Genomic DNA, 22,968 nt, shown 5'->3' with positions numbered 1-22,968 from the left:
GTTAACCTTCTGTAGTGTGATAGTGAAAGGTTAACCTTCTGTAGTGTGGTAGTGAAAGGGTTAACCTTCTGTAGTGTGGTAGTGAAAGGGTTAACCTTCTGTATTGTGGTAGTGAAAGGTTAACATTCTGTAGTGTGGTAGTGAAAGGGTTAACCTTCTGTAGTGTGGTAGTGAAATGGTTAACCTTCTGTAGTGTGGTAGTGAAAGGTTAACTGTCTGTAGTGTGATAGTGAAAGGTTAACCTTCTGTAGTGTGGTAGTGAAAGGGTTTGTTGTATATTCTTAATGAATATCTAAGGTCATTTGCAGTGCATACAGGTTGCTAAATAGAGGGAAGAAGGACAGAGTGATAGAAACCTGGTCCTCATCTGACTTAGTCAGATGAGAAATAACCGTGTATAGCCAGACAACAGGAACTATGGTCCAAACTTATTTATTTGCAGAGCGGCCAAGAGTGGATAATGCATTAGTTACATACAGGAATGTATTTCAGCATAATACATGATTGTACAAAAGGTTTGATGAGGTTAATCAAAATAGCCCAAAACACGGTGGCTACATAAAGACAGTCTTGCACATTAATAGTATTCATGTTATGTATGAAATAGACCAATAGTACTCGTTGCCACCACATGGTAAACCTGGTCTAACCTCCTCTAAGTTATCACAAACAGTGATTATTCATATACAGTTTACTTACGTAGCGGCAAAGTAGAACCATGGTCTGTGGAGATGGAGGCGCAGGACTCAGACCCCCTGGGGAACGATCGTGGCAGGTCATGAGCTGGCCTGGCCTCTCTCTCACCAAATACATTGTTTTATACCCTGACTTCCCCCCATAGTTTCCTTGCTTCCATACATGGCGTTTCTCCTTAGATGACCTTCTGGGGGAGGCTGGTCAGCCCCCCCTGACTTCATTGTTGGTGTCTTCTTCCAGTTTCAACAGCGAGGAGGTCTGATGACTTCAGACCTTTTAACATTCCCTTAATAGGGCTTGTGTAATGATTCAATGGCCTATCTAGCATTAACCCAGTACAGTCATTGCTTCTTAGGTTAATACCATTTTGTCCACAAGAGCCAGCACCAAACCCCATCTACCAAACTGACACTTTGTATTACTCTATGAAAGGAAAATGCTTCTTTGGCATTCCTAAAATGGTAATCTATTATTGTATAGATTCAACCACATTGGTCTTGTCCCACAGAGGCATCTCCGCTTTCAGCCTCTTGTGCTGTGCTTCAACCGTCACATGTCTAGAAGGTGTTTGGTTCATGGGGGTTTGAAATGGCACCTCTACAACTGTGTAAACAACCTTATCATGAGAAAGGTGAGAGTCCATGTAATGCATGCTACAGTTCACTTATTAAAGCATTATTTTGAATTAACTATTAACACAGATATTTTCAGTTTTCAGGGTTGATCTAACAGTCTGTTCAAGTCAATATACCATAATCCTCACTCTGACAATTTACATTGTCATATAACCAGTATCTTGACTTGATTTAGATACATACTAACCATACAATTTAACATAATAACAAAAATCATTATTTTTTTTTCCAATTTTTCTCAATTTTCCCTCACAGTTGCCCCTGACTATGATCCACTCCCGGGAGTGGTAATAACCCGTTTATCAGCTCTCCCACTTAACTTATCCTGCCTTTGAAACAGTGTTTCCCACTTACTTTCATCAGGCTTTGTTCCTCTGGGCTCACAGCCAGAGGTCATTGGTTGAAAACAATTAAAACAATTTAATCTAAACATTACACATTAAAATATAATAACTCACAAATTTAAAACCCAATTTTCTTAATCTACATGAAATTTTGTTTCCACATTATTTTACATGATCTGGGAGAGAAAACATACATTAGTATCACAATATTTTCACTTTACATTCATTCTCTGAAATAATATCTTCTTTCTGCAATTTTTTTCTTAAAATAGTACAATCACATTTGCATAATTAATCAACTGCGCTTCCCTTCTATCCTCCCCCCTTTATGACACATATAATGGTCATAACCTTACCACCTTGGTTTCCACAGCCCACTCCGGCAGAGGAAAGCAGATTTTCAACGAAAAATTTCGTTCACTTCCTATCCTCACTCTGACCATAATCGATGTGCATGTTCTTACCCTGCGTTGTTTTAATCTATTCGCCCTCTGTCTGCGCGTCTTACCAAATCGAATGTGCACAAACAGAGACCATCAGTAGCTATTGTTCAGTCATCTCCCTGTCCCCCACAGTCCAATCCATTCATAATTTCTCAGAGACTCTTGCCCACATGTTTCAGCTCAGCCCACAGGCCGGCCCCGCTCCCCAGGCCAGGCATACCCCCAGGTCCAGTCATCCATCCTGGCATGACAACCTGGTTGTCAGATGAGTTTTTTAGCCCGGAAATGTGTCCCAAACCCCATCTGTTCAGTTATTACAACCTGGCCCCACCCGCATGGGGTTCTGTAGAGACGGGGGCGTATGCATACAAGAATTCTCCCACCACAATTCGGTAATTGACCACCGCTGGACTGCAGGGAAGATGAAACCCTACGTTACCATGTTAATGTAATGTATTCATGTGTCCTCCCGAGTTGATCTGCAATCCCCCCCTTTACTGAGCTGTTGAAGACAAAAGCACAATGCAACTTCTTTTACACAATATGTCAACATACTTTTAAGGGAAGCCATTACGATAATTCATATGCAAATGTGGTGGAACTACTTAGCTTTGTCGACCACCTGTCCCAATGCATCTCAGCCTCCAACAGTCCTCTCCCACCAGATCATAAAAAACATTTGGGAAGAAAAAGAAAAAAATCAAACAAAGCCACACACTTCAAAAAACAAACACCACTCTGTTGTGGCCTCCAGTCTGTGTAACAACCACGCACCCCTAAAAACATGAAAAAAATCCACGCATTTTTAAAACACGAAAGAAATAAAAACCACGTTTCCAAAACCATCCATTCAGCTCTATCACTCCTACTGCAATTCTGACACACACTCTCAACCAGAACAAAGCATCCTGTCCCCGTGACTTGACACCTCTAACGCTTTGACCCTTTCAACCTCATTCCAGTCCACACAATTACAGATCAAAAAATAGAAAAGAAATCTAAAAATGTACATTCAAACGCTCATCCACACATTCTTTCTTTAACACACAACAGTGGCTGTCAACTTCTAAGATATTTAAAAGAAACAAACTCGAATGAAAGCAGCGTATCAAAACCACCACTGCTTCTAAAATAAAACCTAAACCTTGACACTCAACCAAATAATATGATATAAAGTAAACACTCTCATCCAATATATCCAATATATCCAATATCTCACAGGGCTACATCTGTTCCTCCCTCCCCATCAACCTGGACCCCCTGCAATTTGCATATCGCCCCAACAGGTCCACGGAGGACGCCATAGCCCATGTGCTGCACACAGCAGCATCACACCTGGACAAGAGGCAGGGGAACTATGTGAGAATGCTGTTCATCGACTACAGCTCAGGATTCAATACCATAGTCCCCTCCAAACTCATAGCCAAGCTCAGGGACATGGGCTTGAACTATGACCTCTGCCAGTGGGTCTTGGACTTCCTGACGGGCAGACCCCAGGTGGTAAGAGCAGGCAACTGCACCTCCTCATCCATCACGCTCAACATAGGGGCCCCCCAAGGCTGTGTTCTGAGCCCCCTCCTCTACTCCCTGTACACACATGACTGCGTGGCACAGCGGAACAACAACACAATCATCAAATTTGCTGATGACACAGTAGTGGTGGGCCTGATCTCTGCCAACGACGAGAGGGCCTACCTGGAAGAGGTAGAAAATCTGTCACAGTGGTGTCAGGAGAACTGCCTCTCCCTGAACGTCAGCAAAACAAAAGAGATGATTGTGGACTTCAGGAGGTCGGGGGTCAAGGACTACAGCCCCCTCAGCATCGACGGGGCACCGGTTGAGAGAGTGAACAGTTTCAAGTACCTCGGAGCCCACATATCCGAGGACTTGACATGGACCACACACATTGACAGTGTTGTGAAGAAGGCACGACAACGCCTCTACTTCCTCAGGCGCCTAAGGAAGTTCCAAGTCAGTCAGAAGATCCTTAGGAACTTCTACTCATGTACAATAGAGAGCATCCTGACTGGCAACATCACCTCCTGGTTTGGGAATAGCACTGCACAAGACCGTAGCAGACTACAAAGAGTGACACGTTCAGCCGAACGCACAATTGGAGGGGGGCTTCCCACCCTCCAGAACATTTACAACAAGCGGTGCAGGGGGAAGGCTAAAATAATTATTAAGGACTCGAGCCACCTGAACAACTGCCTCTTTGAACTGCTGTGGTCAGGCAAGCGATACCGGAGTTTTAAGGCGAGCACAGAAAGACTCAGAAGAAGCTTCTATCCCCAGGCCATCAGGCTGCTAAACGAACAATAAACAATATGCAACAACCATCAAATGCACACAGCACACACACCCACACGCACACACTCACTTAAACAAACAACACACTGCAGCACCCACTCTCCACACTTTAGATCACACAAACACACTTTATATTTATTGATAAAGGATTTGCACTACAACTCGTACACCTACTGTAAATTGTACCTAAATTGCACCTCATCCCATTTCTGCCTTGCACTATATAGTATTGTATATTAGTACACTGCATAGTATTGTGTATTGTATATTATATGGTAACTCAGTTACGTCTATTCTGCATCGAACATTGTACATATGTCTATACTGAACACTGTGACCTCATTTTTTTTACCTCATTTTTTTTACTTCTAATTTACATACTATACTATGTTATTTTATTTCATACTGATCTTATCTTGTCTTGCACAGTCTCTGGAGCGTAACAGTAAGAAGCATTTTGTATAAAAGTATTCTGTACTTCTGTATGACAACTATTAAAGAAACTTGAACTTGAGTTTCACAACACATTCAATCCTGAAAATAAAGATCTCAGAGCATACCACAGTGGCTGTTAACTTAAACAAAACAAACTCTTTCATTCAAATGATATGAAACAAAATAAGCGACAGTAATCCCAGTTCTATTTGTAGTATAGACCAAGTGTCCTGATATTCCTCTCATCCTAACAGACAAGACAACAGCCTCACAATCATCCACCGTTCTACTTTATCGAAATCCTCACAAAGAAAAAAAACATTCACGCTTTGCTCCACTCCTGCATCAAAAACCTTCCATTCAACATAAATCTTCCAAACACAACAAAATAAACAAACCCACTCTCAGTCATTCACAGCCACTCTGATCATTTCAACCTTGTCCTCTGCAAACACACATATAACTCTTGTTCTGTTTCATTAGGGGCTCTGCTTGGCATCACTACTGCACTATCTCGCGTACGTGCACGCGTACTGAATAAACCACAAATGTACCTCTAATACCAGTATTAGTCTGACCACACCCCTCATCAGCTTACCTTCATAAGCAGGTGTGTGGTCACCTGCTCTCCTCCTTCTCGCTTTCACCACAAGGAAGAAGTGCCTCGGTAGATCCCCACACTTGACACCATGATGGAAGAAAGGTTTAGGAGCAGCTTTGGGAAACAAGGATACGTTGACATCATATCTTTATTTTCTCTCTCACTATTTTCGAGAAAATACGGCGATATTGTCTTCGTACTGGAGTGTCTGGAAGATGATGATCATTCTAAAAACCCTCCACCGGTTTTCGTATTGGGAGCACGCCGCTGCATGCTTCTCAACTGCAGTTCCTTGCTGTGTTTGTTGGGGTGAAACCTGTCAGGCCACAGCTGAACTGTCGGACATGCCGCTGTTGTGAGAAGCGGTGCGTTCCAGGTTGGGTGAGTAGTGTTTGCTGGCGGGCTCCACTTGTCTGTTAGTGCTATGGGGGCTACTTGACAAAGTTTATGGAAACCGGCCCCAGACTAGGGTCCTTTGTTCAGCCACCTAGGCGACAGAAGGCCTTGGTCTGGAGACCATTATAGTTTTAACTAGTGGGCCGCGACCATTGACACTGGTGATCCCTGTGTGTTCTGGACGAGTGGATTCTCTCTGTCACCGTGTTAAGGCCCCATCTTTCATATCCAAATGAGAGTATTCCTTCACGAGGGGATATGTGCATGTAATGTGCGATAGCGGCAGATTCATGTTCAAAGTCAGCTACACAGGCCAGTTGGTACTGTGCTGATTCCGTCGGATGTGGTAATGTCACCGTTGTGAAGCGGTGTTGACATCTTGTTTTCTCTTTTCTCTTAAAAAGTGAGGAGAGGTTCAGAACGGCGGCCTGTCTGGGTGAGTGTTATGTCATTGTTTACATGTTCATAGCTTACGGTTAGCCGGTCAGCTGTTAACTGCTGCGTTAGCCTGCTGGATCGCTGCATGGCCTGCTTAAGGCCTACTATTAGCCAGTCAGCTGTTAGCTGCGGGGCTAGCATGTCGTGGTCGCTAGGTAACGTTAGCTTGCTGCTATGGCCATGGCCTGGCGCGGGGTAGCTTAGCTTCTCGCGCGCCGCCGTGAGCTCGCTTCTGGTCGCGTGCGTCGTTAGATCGGCGTCTCGCGAGCAGAAGCAATAGCACCCGAACGGTTGGAGCAGCCGTTAGCTTGATGCTATTCTGTTGAACGTGCTTTGATTTTAACATGTTTTACACTCTTGACCACGACGTCATCCTTGACAGGGGATGTTCGTCGACCCTGCCCTGAGCCTGGACGGGGATTGCGTCAACAAAGAGGACTGTAGCGACTGGTTGGAGCGGCGACGCTGCCCGGATCGAACAACACAGGACGGCTGTGTTCTACGGTGTCTTGTGACTGCACTTCGCTGATCTGCGTTCCGGGTAGGAACGGGGTTGACCAGACCTCATAACACGTCTTCTGGTTTTACTTTGCTAAATGTATTGTGAATAACGGTGTTTTTCCCAAAACGTGTGTTGCTACAATGCATTTAGGATACGTTGCGGGTTATGTGTGAGCTGTTTTTGTCACTGGCAGTTAGCTTCTCCGTGCAAACGGGATGTAATGATCTGGTTGTTGTGTGAGTAACACGGCCGTGTACTCACAACTAAGGTAACTAACCTATGAAGCTATGCTTGGTGACAAGTGAGTAAAAGAATGTTCTTTCTCAGACTGTAATGACAATGAACAGTGTGTTCACACATTAACAGGTTTTCCTGTTTTAACTGGCCGTATTGAGGGTAAAATAGGAGGATTGTGTTTTCCCCCCCGGTTCCCTGGGGACTTTATCACCTCCTATCAGACATGTTGTGCATTAATTGTGTCTTTTGTGTGGTAGGGATACGATGTAACTCTTAGCTTGATTGCTGAGGTTGTGCTAAATCTGCTGGAGAAACTTATTTCCTAAAGGGAAATTGGTTTGGTTGCTGTCATGTGTGCTTAGCAAGGCCTGTGGTCGATACTAATCAAGAATGATGTATTCTCTCATTGTGAAAAAAACGGCGTTCCTCTGTTGAGTGTTTTTGCCATTTTTTGTAGGTGATGATGGGTTGTGTGTGTCATGTGACCTACAACTGGGTTGTACTGGCCACAGAAGCACATGTGTATGTTGGACCGGGGTTCTTAGAGCCCTCTCTATTCTGTGTTTTTCCTTAGTAAAAATCAGATAGCAGGTTAGCTCATGCGCTGTGTGGAGCTGTGAAACGCTTCATAGAGCTGACTATGACTGTGTCATATTCTCTTTTTGTCGTTACGTCGTATCATGGGTGTGGGGTCGTAAAGGGGTGAACTGGTAACCTTTCCTCTCCCCATTGTTCTGTCGGTCAGGGGTACACCCCCTGTCCTTCAAGGTTCCCGTCACGTGGCGGTTCGGCACGTTACGGGGGGGGGGGGGGGGGGGGGGGGGAGGGAGTTCCTGGTCCCACGGCCTGGTATATTGGGCGTGTGCACCGCAGGAATTCCCCCGCCATAGAGTACGTCACCGTGCGCGTCTCTGTTGGTAGGACTTCCAACTGTGCTGTTCAGGTCCATGTGATGGATCTGTTTTCAGGGGGGGTGGTCAGGGCTCCTCCTCACCAAGCGCCTATTCAGGCCTTCTGTGAGTTCGGACTCCTTCTTCCATGTGAGGAAGCCTCCATCAGAGTACAGAGCCTTCCTCCTCAGATTGTCAAAGTGAGTGGACCCTCTAGAAGGGTCCTTTTCTATTGTATGTATATTCGATTCAATTCGTTTATTGAGTGTGTATGGGTTCAGTGCCTCTTCCCCGGAGGCCCTAAAACCAGTTTTTTACATGGCTCAAGGTGCAATATATTCTTTTCAATCTGTACAGCTCGCGTGGGAAGTCTCTCTGGGGATCCCCGTCTCTTTCCTATGGGAGGGTGGTGGGATGTAAAAATGTGAAAATTTTTTACCCCGGCTGTGTAGACTGGGATACATACTGTTGATGCTTCCTTCTTTCTATTCCAGAAGTGTTGGAGTTAGGGAGTGTCACACCCCTCTTGTCGTTCCCCTGGGCGCCTTGGGGATTCAATGACAGGTCTAAATAGCCTGTTCATTGATGGGGGTGTGTCCCGACGCACGTATAGTGCTAGCTCGCTGTAAACAGGCGATTGACTGGCACGCCTTGGTTGCTTGTGGTTGAAACAGCGTTTTTATAAAGCAACTGAGATGGGGGTTTTTCCTCTTCCGACGACCACATCCCATGACCTGGGTGGGTTGTCGACGGATTCTCGTTCATGTCTGGGGGATGATGACGGGATGGATCTGAACATATGTAGTGGGGTCTCACGCCCTTGGGGTGGGCCACCAGGCGCGGTTCGTCCGAACGTCTGGGTGGCGCCTTCTTTTCATGTTAAGATCAACACGCATATCTGCCCTTCTCCTGGAGTAGGCATGTCGGCGTGGTTAGGGCACGGGACTGGTTCTGGTCACGCTGGTCCAGATCAGTTGAACCCGTTGTCTGCCGGGGATGCAGATCTGCTGTTCTGGTACCCTGAGGGACTTGGGCTTTTTTCAGGGGGAAAAATGCCAGGTCGGTCTGGGTGTCACAGGGTTAAGCGCTATGGAGACCCTGGTTGGGTATGTTTTTACTCAGCACTGTCGTCATGGCTTACAGCCATGCCATTCTGTACGCGCTCGATCTCGTCGGATCTCGGCCGCTACACAGGTTGGTCCTGGTTAGTACTTGGTTGGGAGACCGCCGGGGAATACCAGGTACGGTGTGCTTAGGGGCTGGTTCTCCATAATTTTTCGCTCCTCTCTCACGCATGGCGAAGAGGGGCCTGTGGGGGTGGTTTTTTGACCTCCTCTGGTGACCCTGTGCTTCCCGTACCGCCAGGCCCGGTCCGAAGTGATGTTTGCGACCCGTAGGCCTGGGTTAACCCTTTTTGGAAACTGAAACACTTGTACTGCGGTATAGCCGGTGTATACCCGCAGGTGTGTTTTGGAGTTTTTTCTTGAGGGGTTATAGGAACAACCACCGCATTGGGTAACACCGAGGTGGTTGATTCCCTGGTGTGTTGGAGCAGTGTCAACTCCCGGGTTCACCGTTTGAGGGTGCCCCTGCACGTTCATGACGTCTGCCAATCGTGTCAGCCTTCTCTGCCTCGACCCCTCTGGGTGGGGGTTTTTAAATGGAGGCTTGGTCATGCAACACCGCCAGCTTACGCTCCTTCCGCCGGGGCGGCTGTGTTCAGCTGTCCCCTCTGGCGCCTGTCTCGTCCGCAGTCTCCAGGCTAGGGTTAACAGCCTGTTGCCTGGTTTTTCCCCGGTGCGCTGCCTGCTTCCGTTGGATAACCTTTTTTGTGTGCTTACGGCCATGCTGACTGTCTGTTCTGCAGGGTTAGTGTGCCAGGCGGTGTACTGTTGGGGGGACGGGGCCCGCTCGGTTTACGGCCATACCGACCTGAACACGCCCGATCTCGTCCGATCTCGGAAGCTAAGCAGGTTCTGGCCTGGTTAGTACTTGGGATACCGCCTGGGATTACCAGGTGCAGTAACTGGGGGGCCTTTGTCCGAATACGCTGGCGATGTGGGGGGCGGGGCACTACGTGCCCACCTGGTGGGGTCTTGATGCTGGCATCATGGACTTCTCCGGGCCCCCATTCCAGGGAGTCCAGTCCTTTTGGTGGGTCTGGGTCTTCCTTCGCGCTCCGCTGCTACGGCCTTGCCACGGGGTTGGGTTTGCCCTTGACCCCGTGATTCTGGGGGCAGTAACGAGGTTGTTCCTCCGTTCGTTCCCGGGTGGCATGCGGGTTGTGCGTGTGTGTAGTCGTGGGGTCAAGCCACGGTCTGCTCACCCTGTGCGTTAAGTTGCTTGAGTGCCTCTTCGCACGGTCGGGTCCGTCGCCTTCCCGTGAAGCCTCTAATAGAAGGGATACCCTCCATTAGGGGGGGTCGGGGGGGCTCGGCCCTCCCTGTTCTGATGGTTTTGGGGGGCTGTCAGCGGGGTGTATTTGTCAGCCAGCGGCTCCGCTTGGCCTCCCTTTGTGCAGTAGTGATGCCAAGCAGAGCCCCTAATGAAACAGAACGTTAGGTTATGACTATAACCAAGTTCTGTTAATTAGGGGTGACGCTTGGCATCAGACGGCCGCTGCAGCCCTTGACCTCACCTTGTGGTGAAAGCTTGGGAAGGAGGAGAGCAGGTGACCACACACCTGCTTATGAAGGTAAGCTGATGAGGGGTGTGGTCAGACTAATACTGGTATTAGAGGTACATTTGTGGTTTATTCAGTACGCGTGCACGTACGCGAGATAGTGCAGTAGTGATGCCAAGCGTCACCCCTAATTAACAGAACTTGGTTATAGTCATAACCTAACGTTAATCAACCACAGACAGACAATGTTGTTAGTTTCCCTTCGCTTCCTGCTCCTAATTCAGTCTACACTCATCATCTGCGCCGCTACTCTCACTCCTACAAAGGGTCTAGTAGTACCCCTTTTTCAACCTGAAGTCACCCCGGCCTACTAGAACCGTGATAACCTCAGGCCATTCCTCCAATCAAATAGTCAGCCATATTTAATGTAAATAACAGCATCTAAATTGGCTCCTATTCAACCTACGCCGCTCACTCCTCCCTTAGCTGTCCTGAATTAGCCGCCTGTCTCATCCTCCTGTCACTGCTACTCGCTCCTGCTGTAAAAATACCCCTACTGTTATCTTACTTTGCAACTGTTCCTTGCTATCCTCACCTGTGACCTCTCTCCTGGCACCTAATCTGACCAGCTCTGCTCTGTCACCCTGTCATAAAACAGCCATAGTAGCAGCTTCCCCTCCTCGACCCCCCTTGGGCCTGTGCAACCTTCTCTAAATTGCTTCTGTAAAGATAGCCTGGGTCTCTCCTGTGAACCTCGTGACCTCGCCTCAATTACTTCATCACCCATTGACCCTCCTGAAATTCAACAAAAGGTTAACCATTACTATATAGACATCATTTACAATTACTGCAAAAACACTCATACAGTCATCAAAACAGCATATAAACAAGTCCCCATCATTAAATTATCCTGTTCCACGACTGGGCCTGTATTAAATTCCAATATAAAACATTTAGCCTATGCAAATCAACAGAGTTAACCAATTACACAAGAATAAACAAATTTCAACATAGCAACACAACAAAATACACGCTAACAAGCCTACATCACTAAATTATCATCCCCATGACCTAAAGACCTGCAGAAATCATTAACATAAACATCATCCTATTTAAGTCAACAATGTTATTTAAAGATTTTAACAAAGTACATAAGCATAAACACAATCTCAAAATAATTGTACTCTAGACAGACATATATCACATCTTTATACAATACCATCCATGCACATCACAAATATAAGCATAAAAACATCATTAGTGGTCAGTTCCAAATACTTCCTTATACCTACACACGTGACAAACTGATCCTACTGCAAGCAACATGTATTTCTAGTGTAGAGCATTGTACCAAATTCAGCCTATTATTACTCCCAAACTACTGTTTATCTGTCTGACATGTATGTCATAAATGTTACGATGAATTGAAAATGGGGGACTCTGTCTCTGGTCTGCATCCCCTTAACAATTGTATGTACTGAGCTGTACTGTTTTCAATCAATCAATCAATCAATCAAACCCCCCTTGGTCAAGAACATACCCTTGTGCCTAATGTGTATATGTATGTTTCCATTAAATACAATAACCCAGAGCAGCTAGGTTGTGAACCCCAGCTCTGTATAGGCCATGTATTCATTATTTAATTTCCCCTTGATAGGCCACTGCCTTGTTTGCAGTCTAAGTAAACCTTTTATTGACTTCCTCCACATTAGTTTACTATCTGCCTTAATCTAAGCACCATACATGTTACATCACTTCTACTGTTTACACAAAACCCAATGTACAATATACAAACATATAGCACAAAGCTAAATATAAACTCACCCGTTTTTCCTAGAGCGAATGAATGAAAAACAGCGATCCGCGCATGCGCACTAGCGCAAACGGCGCACACAGAATGATGTATCGCGACAAAGTACAACTATCACCACAAAACACTCCGTTTCGTCTTAATACAATGCAACAACCTCCACCGCGCTGTCTAACACTTCCTAACCAACACTTTCAAAACTCTAATCATCACACATGTCGCCCGCAATTTCACAAAACAGCTGCATGCAAGCTAATAGCCTAGCCAGCCCTGATGCTATCCCCTTTAGCTCCCACAACATGACGTCAAAAGCGACTTTTGCAAATAACTCCCAATCAACGTTATTATCACACAATCGCTCCATACATAAACATCGCTCACTCAACGCCACTACGCCGCTTCTAACCATAATATTGCACGAGCCCTTTCCACGGCGTTATCTCCAAAACTCTCATACCAGCTAAGTAGCTAGCCAACCTGATGTGATGTTCAATGCCCTCCCGGGAGCTGCGCGTTACGTGCTGTTCGAGATCCGTACATTCATTCAATCCGCTCAGTACCAATCCAACTCTAAACAACTTACACATGTCTAAACAACAAACTACTTTAAAAGAACAAACTATCGTAAAAGAATTTAAAACATTCTCATATACCAACGCCGTTACACAGATCAACACGAATCTTAAACCAGTTCTCCTACCCTTTCTCCGCCTGGCTCCATATGGGCTCCACAGCCAGGATGTTCAAACACTCCTCTCAACACTATGACGTCATCAACCAGCGACATCTTTCCTTCACCATAACATCGTACACAATTGTTACTGTATTAAATATAACCATTAAAACGGCCACAATCACATCAACGAACCACTCGACCCGCTTCTTGACAATAAATGCCCCCACAGTGTTTCGTTAAATCTCTCACATCGCAGCCTTTACGTCCCTAGATTACCGCGGCTCTTCCACAGAGCTAAGCTAGTTAGCCCCAACTTCCAATATGATTCACAGACTCGTATTGTTCCGATCCACGTTTAACAACATAACAACCCTCGTCAAGCTTGCTATTGATCACATACATTTAGACATCACATTAAACAGACAAACCAACTCCCCGTACGAGGCTTTTGATTACATGGCGCAACATTTATAACCATCAAGATTCTTGTGTAAGCCGACTTTTCATCTAAAAATTGTTCACTGAACATCCTCTAGTGTCCATATCCTAAAAACCCCATATTTTTCCTAATCTCCCGCGTCATACACAGTCCTCCGAGCGGCAAGCCCAGTCATATATTTAATAATACAATTTTGTCCCACTAACAGGGTATAGACTCCCACATTTACACACTCATCACACTTTTTACCTAACCCTACACTACAATCTTCTCTTTAAGATGTCTGACTACCAGGGCGGCTAGGTGGTGTAGTGGGCAAGGCACTCGCCACCAGTGTGGAGACGCTAGGATTCGCGTGTTCGAATCCAGCTCTCCACATTGTTTTCAGTTTAGCTGGTCGTCCGCAGTAATACACATTGGCCGTATTACGGGGAGGGAAAACTGAAGGGTGGGGATCGAACGTTGTGAACAAGCGACTCCTACAAGTCGGTTGGTGCGCCTGCGCAGTAGAATCAGGAAGTGTCGGGGGCAGCGTGAGCCTCCCACGTGTTACTCCTCGACACTGAGAGATCGAGCTGCGCAGGTGAAAAGATGCGACTGCTGTTACCTCAAGTACCGGAGGGGACTTGTGCTATGTATGACTTAGTCCACATTGCAGCCGGCTTGTGGGAGGCAAGAAACAGCGTTCGTGACAGGGGAGGGTTGAATTGGATGATACGAAAATTGGGATGGGAGAAAAATATAGAAAAATGGGAGAAAAAGTGGATAAAAAAAAAAGATGTCTGACTACCCTGCATTGTCCATCACTGTCCAGCCACCTCACAGTCCCACTTCCTGCATCTCTGTAACTATAATCCACATTCTACCGCTCCTCGCCGTGTCCCCTCAAGTAATAACATTTACCTATCCCTAACCTATGTGCTTTGGGTCACCTTAAGCTATTACGTTCACCAGACAGACATACAAATTCGTATACTTTCCCTCACTTAGGTCTGCTCAATCCACGCAGCCTCCTAACTCGACACCCTGTGTCAATCATTTCCTCAGCGCCTCCTAACATCAGCCCTAGCCTGTCCCTAAAATATGACTAATAACTACTCGTCGGGCCGTCGCTTCTATATAATCAACAAAAAATAAAAATCCTTCCATCCTCCTGCTCACCATGGCATGTCACAACTACGCTGCTCGTATTTCCTGCAATAAAACCCCAAGCAAGCAGGTCGACAGTCTAAATCTAACATCACTCCACCTTTCCTGTACGCAAAGAATACACTCACCCTGGGCCCTACTGTGGCTTACAGGACCAATTTTCTTATTCACCCCTCGTTCCTTCATCCAGACAGCCACCACTCCGCACTGCAAATCCCCAACCCCCGGCTTTTTCTTTACTGCTTGCTCATTATGTGAACAAATCAGAACGGGTCTTAACACGGCACCATTCTGTCGTATATTTAATAATGAATATCTAAGGTTAATTGCAGCACAATGAGGTTGCTAACTGGATGGAGGAAAAGGAGAGCGACATAAAACATGGTCCTCACCTGACTTAGTCAGCTGAGAAATAACTGTGTATAGCCAGACAACAGGAACTATGGTCCAAACTCATTTATTTGCAGAGCGGCCAAGAGTGGATAATGCATTAGTTACATACAGGAATGTATTTCAGCATAATACATGATTGTACAAAAGGTTTGATGAGGTTAATCAAAATAGCCCAAAACACGGTGGCTACATCAAGACAGTCTTGCACATTAATAGTATTCATGTTATGTATGAAATAGACCAATAGTACTCGTTGCCACCACATGGTAAACCTGGTCTAAGATAGACATCTTCCTCTAAGTTATCACAAACAGTGATTATTCATACAGTTTACTTACGTAGCGGCAAAGTAGAACCATGGTCTGTGGAGATGGAGGCGCAGGACTCAGACCCCCTGGGGAACGGTCGTGGCAGGTCATGAGCTGGCCTGGCCTCTCTCTCACCAAATACATTGTTTTATACCCTGACTTCCCCCCATAGTTTCCTTGCGTCCATACATGGCGTTTCTCCTTAGATGACCTTCTGGAGGAGGCTGGTCAGCCCCCCCTGACTTCCTTGTTGGTGTCTTCTTCCAGTTTTCAACAGCGAGGAGGTCAGATGACTTCAGACCTTTTAACATTCCCTTAATAGGGCTTGTGTAATGATTCAATGGCCTATCTAGCATTAACCCAGTACAGTCATTGCTTCTTAGGTTAATACCATTTAGTCCACAAGAGCCAGCAGCAAACCCCATCTACCAAACTGACACTTTGTATTACTCTATGAAAGGAAAATGCTTCTTTGGCATTCCTAAAATGGTAATCTATTATTGTATAGATTCAACCACATTGGCCTCTTGTGCTGTGCTTCAACCGTCACATGTCTAGAAGGTGTTTGGTTCATGGGGGTTTGAAATGGCGCCTCTACAACGGTGTAAACAACCTTATCATGAGAAAGGTGAGAGTCCATGTAATGCATGCTACAGTTCACTTATTAAAGCATTATTTTGAATTAACTATTAACACAGATATTTTCAGTTTTCAGGGTTGATCTAACAGTCTGTTCAAGTCAATATACCAAAGGTTAACCTTCTGTAGTGTGGTAGTGAAAGACACGTACCTCCTCCTCTTCATCAGTCCTGCTCCTCCAACAGGGTGCATGCTCGTACCTCCTCCTCTTCATCAGTCCTGCTCCTCCAACAGGCCGCATGCTCGTACCTCCTCCTCTTCATCACTAAAGAGTCAGGGATCCGGGACGTCACGTCCGTGTTTGTGCTCTGCTCTCCAGGCTTGTAAGTAGGGATGTTCGTTATTGGCTTTTTTACCGATATCCGATATACCAACTCTTAATTTACGATACCGATATCAACCGATACCGATATATGCAGCCCCCCCCCCCCCCCCCCCCCCCCCCCAAAACTAAATCATTTCAGGTAACTAACATCACATTATCTCTTGTTGTGGAATTAACACTAACATTAACATTATGCATACTTTTGACAATAAAATAATGCATTGATGTGTTCATTTCACTGCATGCATTCAACAAGGCTTTCTAAATATAAACATTATCTGTGCAAAATATGATAACTACTTCAACATAAGTTAGGCTATGGAAAAAAGTGCCATATTTATTTAGTCTCAAACAGCAGCTTGGGTCCTGACAAAACGCCCACTACATAGGGCACATTTCTTCTGCTTCACAACATGTAAACAACATTGTACCTATACAACTGTGAGGTAAAGTGCAAACAACTGAAACAAGATAAAAAAAAAGTTTATTAAATAAATGTCACTAAATGTATTGATTTCTCAGGATTTTCATATGAAGAAATAAAAGATCCAATATGAACGTGAACAGTCACAGACGAGAGTTGTGTCTTGGCACAAACTCCCCGCAAAAACGCTGTTGCCGTATGAACAAAAGGCACGTCCGGAAAAATATTTTTATGTATTCACCCGCAAGCGTTTCCCTCTAAACATGGCCTTGGTCGCATTAAAAAAATATATATTATAATTATAAATATTTTTTTTTAATCATTCTTTCCAAAAGCAAAGAGGCCTCGAAACGTGGCTAACGCTAATGGCGTGCATACCAGCGAGGCTAACTGCCTAAGAAAACAGGCACAGAGGCACTGAAAGAGGACTTCACACACTAGACATATCCAGATGTATCCATCAGTGGACCAATTGCATGCTTTTGCAGAGGACAAGAAGCCTTCAGTAGACTTCTTCAGATATTAAGCACCCCCCACAGCCCAATTGGAATTACCACCCACCCCCCCCTCCCCCAAAAAAAATGCAAATATATATAAAAGTGTATTTCTTTTGCATACCAGTCGACTATCTGCAAATTTCGGCCAATCAAAGTCGACTATACAAATCCTTAGTCGGGGACAGGCGTAATATCTTCTGATACACGTTGCATGCATAGAACTAGGTTTCACATGAGCATGTCTGATTGATAGATTGATTGATTGAAAACTTTATTAACAGATTGCAGAATGGGTACAATACAGTACAGCTCAATACACACAATTGTTAAGGGGATGCAGACCAGAGAAAGACTTTCGTCTTGTTTACATCAGGGTCCCCCATTTTCAATTCATCAGGACATATATGACATACATGACATACAGATAGTCAGTACTGCTACATCTATACATTTATGACATACCAGATTTGCAAATACAGTACTGTTTGTGATACAGAAGGAGTCAAGAAAAGGGAGTATATACATTTGACGTAGAAACTGTACATTGGATGAGGTTGGGTGGGGGGGGTTGGGTACATTGGGATATTGACAACCATACTGGGTAATTTACATTGGAGGTGGTTGGGGGGGGGGGGAGACACACTGTATAAATAAGCAAAACTGTACATTGAGGGGGGGGGGGAGGAGACACTGTACAAACAAACAAAATTGTACATTGGACTATTGACAAAACCATACTAGGTAAATGACTGTACATTGGAGGGGGTTGGGTTAGGATATTTACAGGGGCCATTTTTGAATTGCAGTCTCCCGTAGGTGTCCCTTGAGAGAGGTTTTGAAAGTGGGTAGTGATCCACATTCCTTTACAGCTTTGGGTAGGGCGTTCCACATTGATGTGGCATAATTGCGAAACGTGTTTAGTCCCTTATTTGAGCCGAATCTGGGTTTAACATGATTTGTGGAGCTCCCTCTGGTGTTGTGATCGTGGTATTCACTGTCCTTTGGGAAGTATTTTGACATGTACATGGGTACCTTGGTCGTGTAGTGTATCTTGTAGACCAGGCCCATTGCAAGTTGCTGTACTCTGTCGTCTACTCTAAGCCATCCTAGGTTGTCAAAGTGGGCAGGGGTGAGGTGGGTTCTAGGAGTAAGGTCAAGCAGTAGTCTGACCAGTTTGTTTTGAGATGTTTGTAATTTTGTTTTTAGCGTCTTTGAGGTGCTTTGGTACCATGAGGTGCAAGCATAGTCGTAGTACCCCTGAATGAGTGCCCCTGCCAGAGTCTTCAGGGTATTCTTGTTTACCAGAGAGGAGATCCGGTATAAGAATCGAGTTCGTTGGTTGACTTTTTTTATTACATTGGATGCCATTTTGTCACAGGAGAGATTAGCCTCTAGGATGGAACCCAGGTAGGTAATTTCATCTTTCCTTGTGACAATATTGTCACCCACTGTAACTGAGAAGCCGTCGGTCTTGCTGAGTTTGTTTTTTGAACCGAAGAGAATGGACTCTGTTTTGCCCATGTGTAATGATAGTTTGTTATCAGCGAGCCATATGCAGATTCTGCCTAGTTCCGAGCTGAGGGTTTTTTCAACCTGTAACTTGTTCTTGTCAGAGACCAGCAGGGCTGAGTCGTCCGCAAACAGGAACAAGTTGCAGTCACAAGCTGACGACATGTCATTTGCAAAAATTAGGAACAGTAGCGGTCCTAGTATGCTTCCTTGTGGAACACCACAGCTCACTGTGAGGGGGGGATAGGGTACCGTTTACCTCCACCATCTGTTCCCTCCCCTCTAGGTAGGATTGCATCCAGCTCACTGATAGACTATCAAAACCAATTGCTTTTAGCTTGTCAATCAGAATGGAGTGATTGACCGTGTCAAAGGCCTTTTGTAGGTCCAGCATGACCATGCCGCAGTATTTGCCTGCGTCCACCTCTTGTTTGATGTGGTCATTCAAATAGAGAAGGCATGTGTCAGTGGAGTGGGATGTTCTGAAGCCAGATTGGAATTCGTAGATTCGATTTTTTTCCGCTAGGTACTTTTCGACCTGTTCATAGACTATTTTTTCCATGACTTTCGAGATGGAGGTGAGAATAGAAACAGGGCGGTAGTTGCCTGGGTCTAATTTGCTGCCCTTTTTGTGCAGAGGGGTCACCCTCGCAATTTTGAAGTCCTTGGGGACGTGTCCCTGTTTTATAGAGAGGTTTATTATGTGTGTGATGATTGGGGTGATGGCGGCTGCTGAGTCTCTGAGGAATTTGGAAGGGATGTTGTCGTGGCCAGTGGCCTTGTTAGGTTGGAGGGCGCTCAGTTTATTGAGTACCTCATCTGTTGTTACCATTTCCAGCTTGAAGTCGTCCTTGCGGACCCCTAGGTTTTTGTAGTAAGCTACTATGTGTTCTACCCCATAACGCCCTGAGTGGAGGGTAGTTTGTTTACCAGTGTTGTGGCTATGTTTGTGAAGAAAATGTTTAAGTAATTGGCTACATCCAGCTTGTCTGTGATGAGCGTGTTGTCCGTTTTTATGTTTATGTTTGAGAATCTGGTTTTGAGTTTTTTACTGCATCCTAGTTGATTATTGAGTAATTTCCAAAGTTCACGTGGTTTGCTTTTGTTTTCCTCAGTTTTGTCATTGATGAAATTTCTTTTTGCAGTTTTGATCATGGAGTTTACGTCGTTTCTTAGTCTGTTTCTTCTAGTTTGAGTTCAGTCACGTGGGCTTTGGAGTTCACTGCTCGTGCTTTTAGTAAGCTTTGACTGACATTTCGAAACTCAGAGCATTTTTTGTCTCTGGTTTTCATAGCGGCCAGTATTTCGGAGTGCATCCACGGCTCAGCGCGATTTTTTACCCTGGTGGTTCTTAGGGGGGCCATGTCATTTAGTATTGTTGAGAATTTGGTTTTGAAGCCAAGCCATGTTTCTTCAACCAGTGTACCATTGAGTTCATCTGACCAGTCCAGACTCCTCCAGTTCAAGGTTGAAGGCCTCGCTAGAGTAGGTTTTGAGGTCTCTAGATGTGACTGTTTTGTGGCAGCCAGCCTTTTGTTTTAGTTTTTTTCGGGTACAGAATATCATATAATGATCACTTAACCCACATGCTATAACCCCTTTATTTGAGATCTTGGACTTGTCGGAGGTCAGAATGAGGTCAATGGTAGTCTGAGTTGATTCACATACACGTGTGGGTTGGGTGATTAGCTGGCTGAGGCCATGCAGATCACAAAACCTACTGAAGGCCTTGAAGACGGGTGCATCTTTTCGTTGCATATCCGTGTTCCAGTCTCCAATAAGAATTTTGTCTACATCCTCAACTCCAGCTAAACACCCATCCAGTGTATCATAAAAGCCACTATGATCTGGCGGCCTGTAGACTGTGCCAACCAGTAGGGATTTCGCCCTTTCAAATAGGATTTCCACCCATACAGTTTCAATTGATTTATGATTCAGGTCATTTCTGTTGATGAATTTGGTGTCCTTGTGTATGTACATACAGACACCACCTCCATGTTTGTTCCTATCATTCCTGATTATTGAGTAGTTCTCAATCTCTATCTCTGGATCTTTTACAGAATCGTCGAGCTTAGTTTCTGAGAAGCACAGTATGTTTGCCTTACCATTTATGAATATTTGTTTGATTTCATCCAATTTGTTTTTTAAGCTGTTAATGTTAATGTGAAAAATGTTCAGTCCATTGGCGTTGGTTATTTCATTGATGTTGGCAGGTTCGAAGTATTGTTCGTTTGTGATCTGTTCCTCTGTGTTGTTGTGGGTGGGAAGGGGGGAGGGGGGGGTCGGGTCCCGCGCCGTGCTGGAACAACAAGGATATGGGTATCTTAGTGGTGTAGTCTATCTTGTAGACCAGGCCCATTGCAAGTTGCTGTACTCTGTACATTATGAATTGAAAATGGGGGACCGTAATGTAAACAAGACGAAAGTCTTTCTCTGGTCTGCATCCCCTTAACAATTGTGTGTGTATTGAGCCATACTGTATTGTACCCATTCTGCAATCTGTTAATAAAGTTTTCAATCTATCAATCAATGTCGTCTACTCTAAGCCATCCTAGGTTGTCAAAGTGGGCAGGGGTGAGGTGGGTTTTAGGAGTAAGGTCAAGCAGTTTGTTTTGTGATGTTTGTAGTCTTGTTTTTAGTGCCTTTGAGGTGCTTTGGTACCATGAGGTGCAAGCATAGTCGTAGTACCCTTGAATGAGTGCTCAGGGTATTCGTCAGGGTATTTTTGTTTACCAGAGAGGAGATCCGGTACAAGAATCTAGTTCGTTGGCTGATTTATTTTATTAATACATTGGTTGCCACTTTGTCACAGGAAAGATTTGCCTCTAGGATGGAACCCAGGTAGGTAATTTCATCTTTCCTTGTGACAATATTGTCACCCACTGTAACTGAGAAGCCGTTGGCCTTGCTGAGTTTGTTATTTGATCCGAAGAGAATGGACTGGTCTACAAGATACACTACACGACCAAGGTACCCATGTATATGTCAAAATACTTCCCAAAGGTCAGTGAATACCACAATCACAACACCAGAGGGAGCTCCACAAATCATGTAAAACCCAGATTCGGCTCAAACAAGGGACTAAACACGTTTCGCAATTATGCCACATCAATGTGGAACGCCCTACCCAAAGCTGTAAAGGAATGTGAATCACTACCCACCTTCAAAAACACTCTCAAAGAACACCTACGGGAGACTGCAATTCAAAACTGGCCCCTACAAATGTCCTAACCCAGTTGTACAATAAAGACCAAGCATGGCTTTGTCAGTATTCCAATGTACCCAACCCCCCCCCCCCCCCCCCCCCAATGTACAGCCCCACCCAACCCCACCCCACCTACCCAACCTCCTCCAATGTACAGTTTCTATGTCAAATGTATGTCAGTATTGCAATGTACAGTGTCCCCCCCCCCCTACCCAACCCCCCCCCCCTCCCACCTCAAATGTACAGCCCCATACATTACATTTACATTTACATTTAGTCATTTAGCCGACGCTTTTATCCAAAGCGACTTACAAGTTCTGTACGATAAGTCATCCCACCCCACATACCCAACCTCCTCCAATGCACAGTTTCTATGTCAAATGTATATACACTCTTTTTCTGGATTTTTTTAGTATCACAAACAGTACTGTATTTGAAAATCTGGTATGTCATAAATGTATAGATGTAGCAGTACTGTCTATATGTATGTCGTGTGTGTCATATGATTAATTGAAAATGGGGGACCCTGATGGAAACAAGACGAAAGTCTTTCTCAGGTCTGCATCCTCTTAACAATTGTATGTATTGAGCTGTACTGTACTGTACCCATTCTGCAATCTGTTAATAAACTTTTCAATCAATCAATCAAAGACTCTGTTTTACCCAGGTGTAATGATAGTTTATTTATCAGCGAGACAGATCGTCCGGTGGGATAATTATGTATGGTTAGCTTGCTGAGTATCGCCGAATAGAGGTCAGAATAAATAGTTTAGCTCACGCTTATTAAATACAGTACATCGTGGATAAATACTCGCACTAGCCGCCTATTAACGGTAGCTAGCTAACTAGACAGACGAGCTGCTTTCTGTTACAACATACGCTGCTGTTTATAAAATGCACGTACTTTTGCAACCCTGTTTCCTCATCCATGTTGAGTCGGTAGAGTTATAATAATGTGTTGTTAATATACTGTTGTTCTTCACGTAACTAGTGAGATACTGTATATCCCCAAGGAATCTTGCACTGAGTTTGGCTAGCTGTTGA

The 22,968-nt window shown here is 44.9% G+C and overlaps 1 protein-coding gene across 2 annotated transcripts in view; it reads right to left on the bottom strand.

The window, feature by feature from the left end:
* Nucleotides 1–22,968, bottom strand: part of fbxl15 (F-box and leucine-rich repeat protein 15) — a 44,802-nt gene extending 21,834 nt beyond the window's left edge. For both annotated transcript variants that reach the window (XM_084323342.1, XM_084323343.1), the window contains exon 1: nucleotides 22,829–22,968. In XM_084323342.1, coding sequence (XP_084179468.1) covers nucleotides 22,829–22,854 — 26 coding nt within the window. In that variant the 5' untranslated portion in view covers nucleotides 22,855–22,968. The remainder of the gene's footprint in view (nucleotides 1–22,828) is intronic.

The sequence above is a fragment of the Notolepis coatsorum genome (assembly GCF_963971535.1).
Source record: "Notolepis coatsorum genome assembly, chromosome: 10".
Lineage (NCBI taxonomy): Eukaryota > Metazoa > Chordata > Actinopteri > Aulopiformes > Paralepididae > Notolepis > Notolepis coatsorum.
This window is presented reverse-complemented; position numbering and strand designations above follow the sequence as displayed.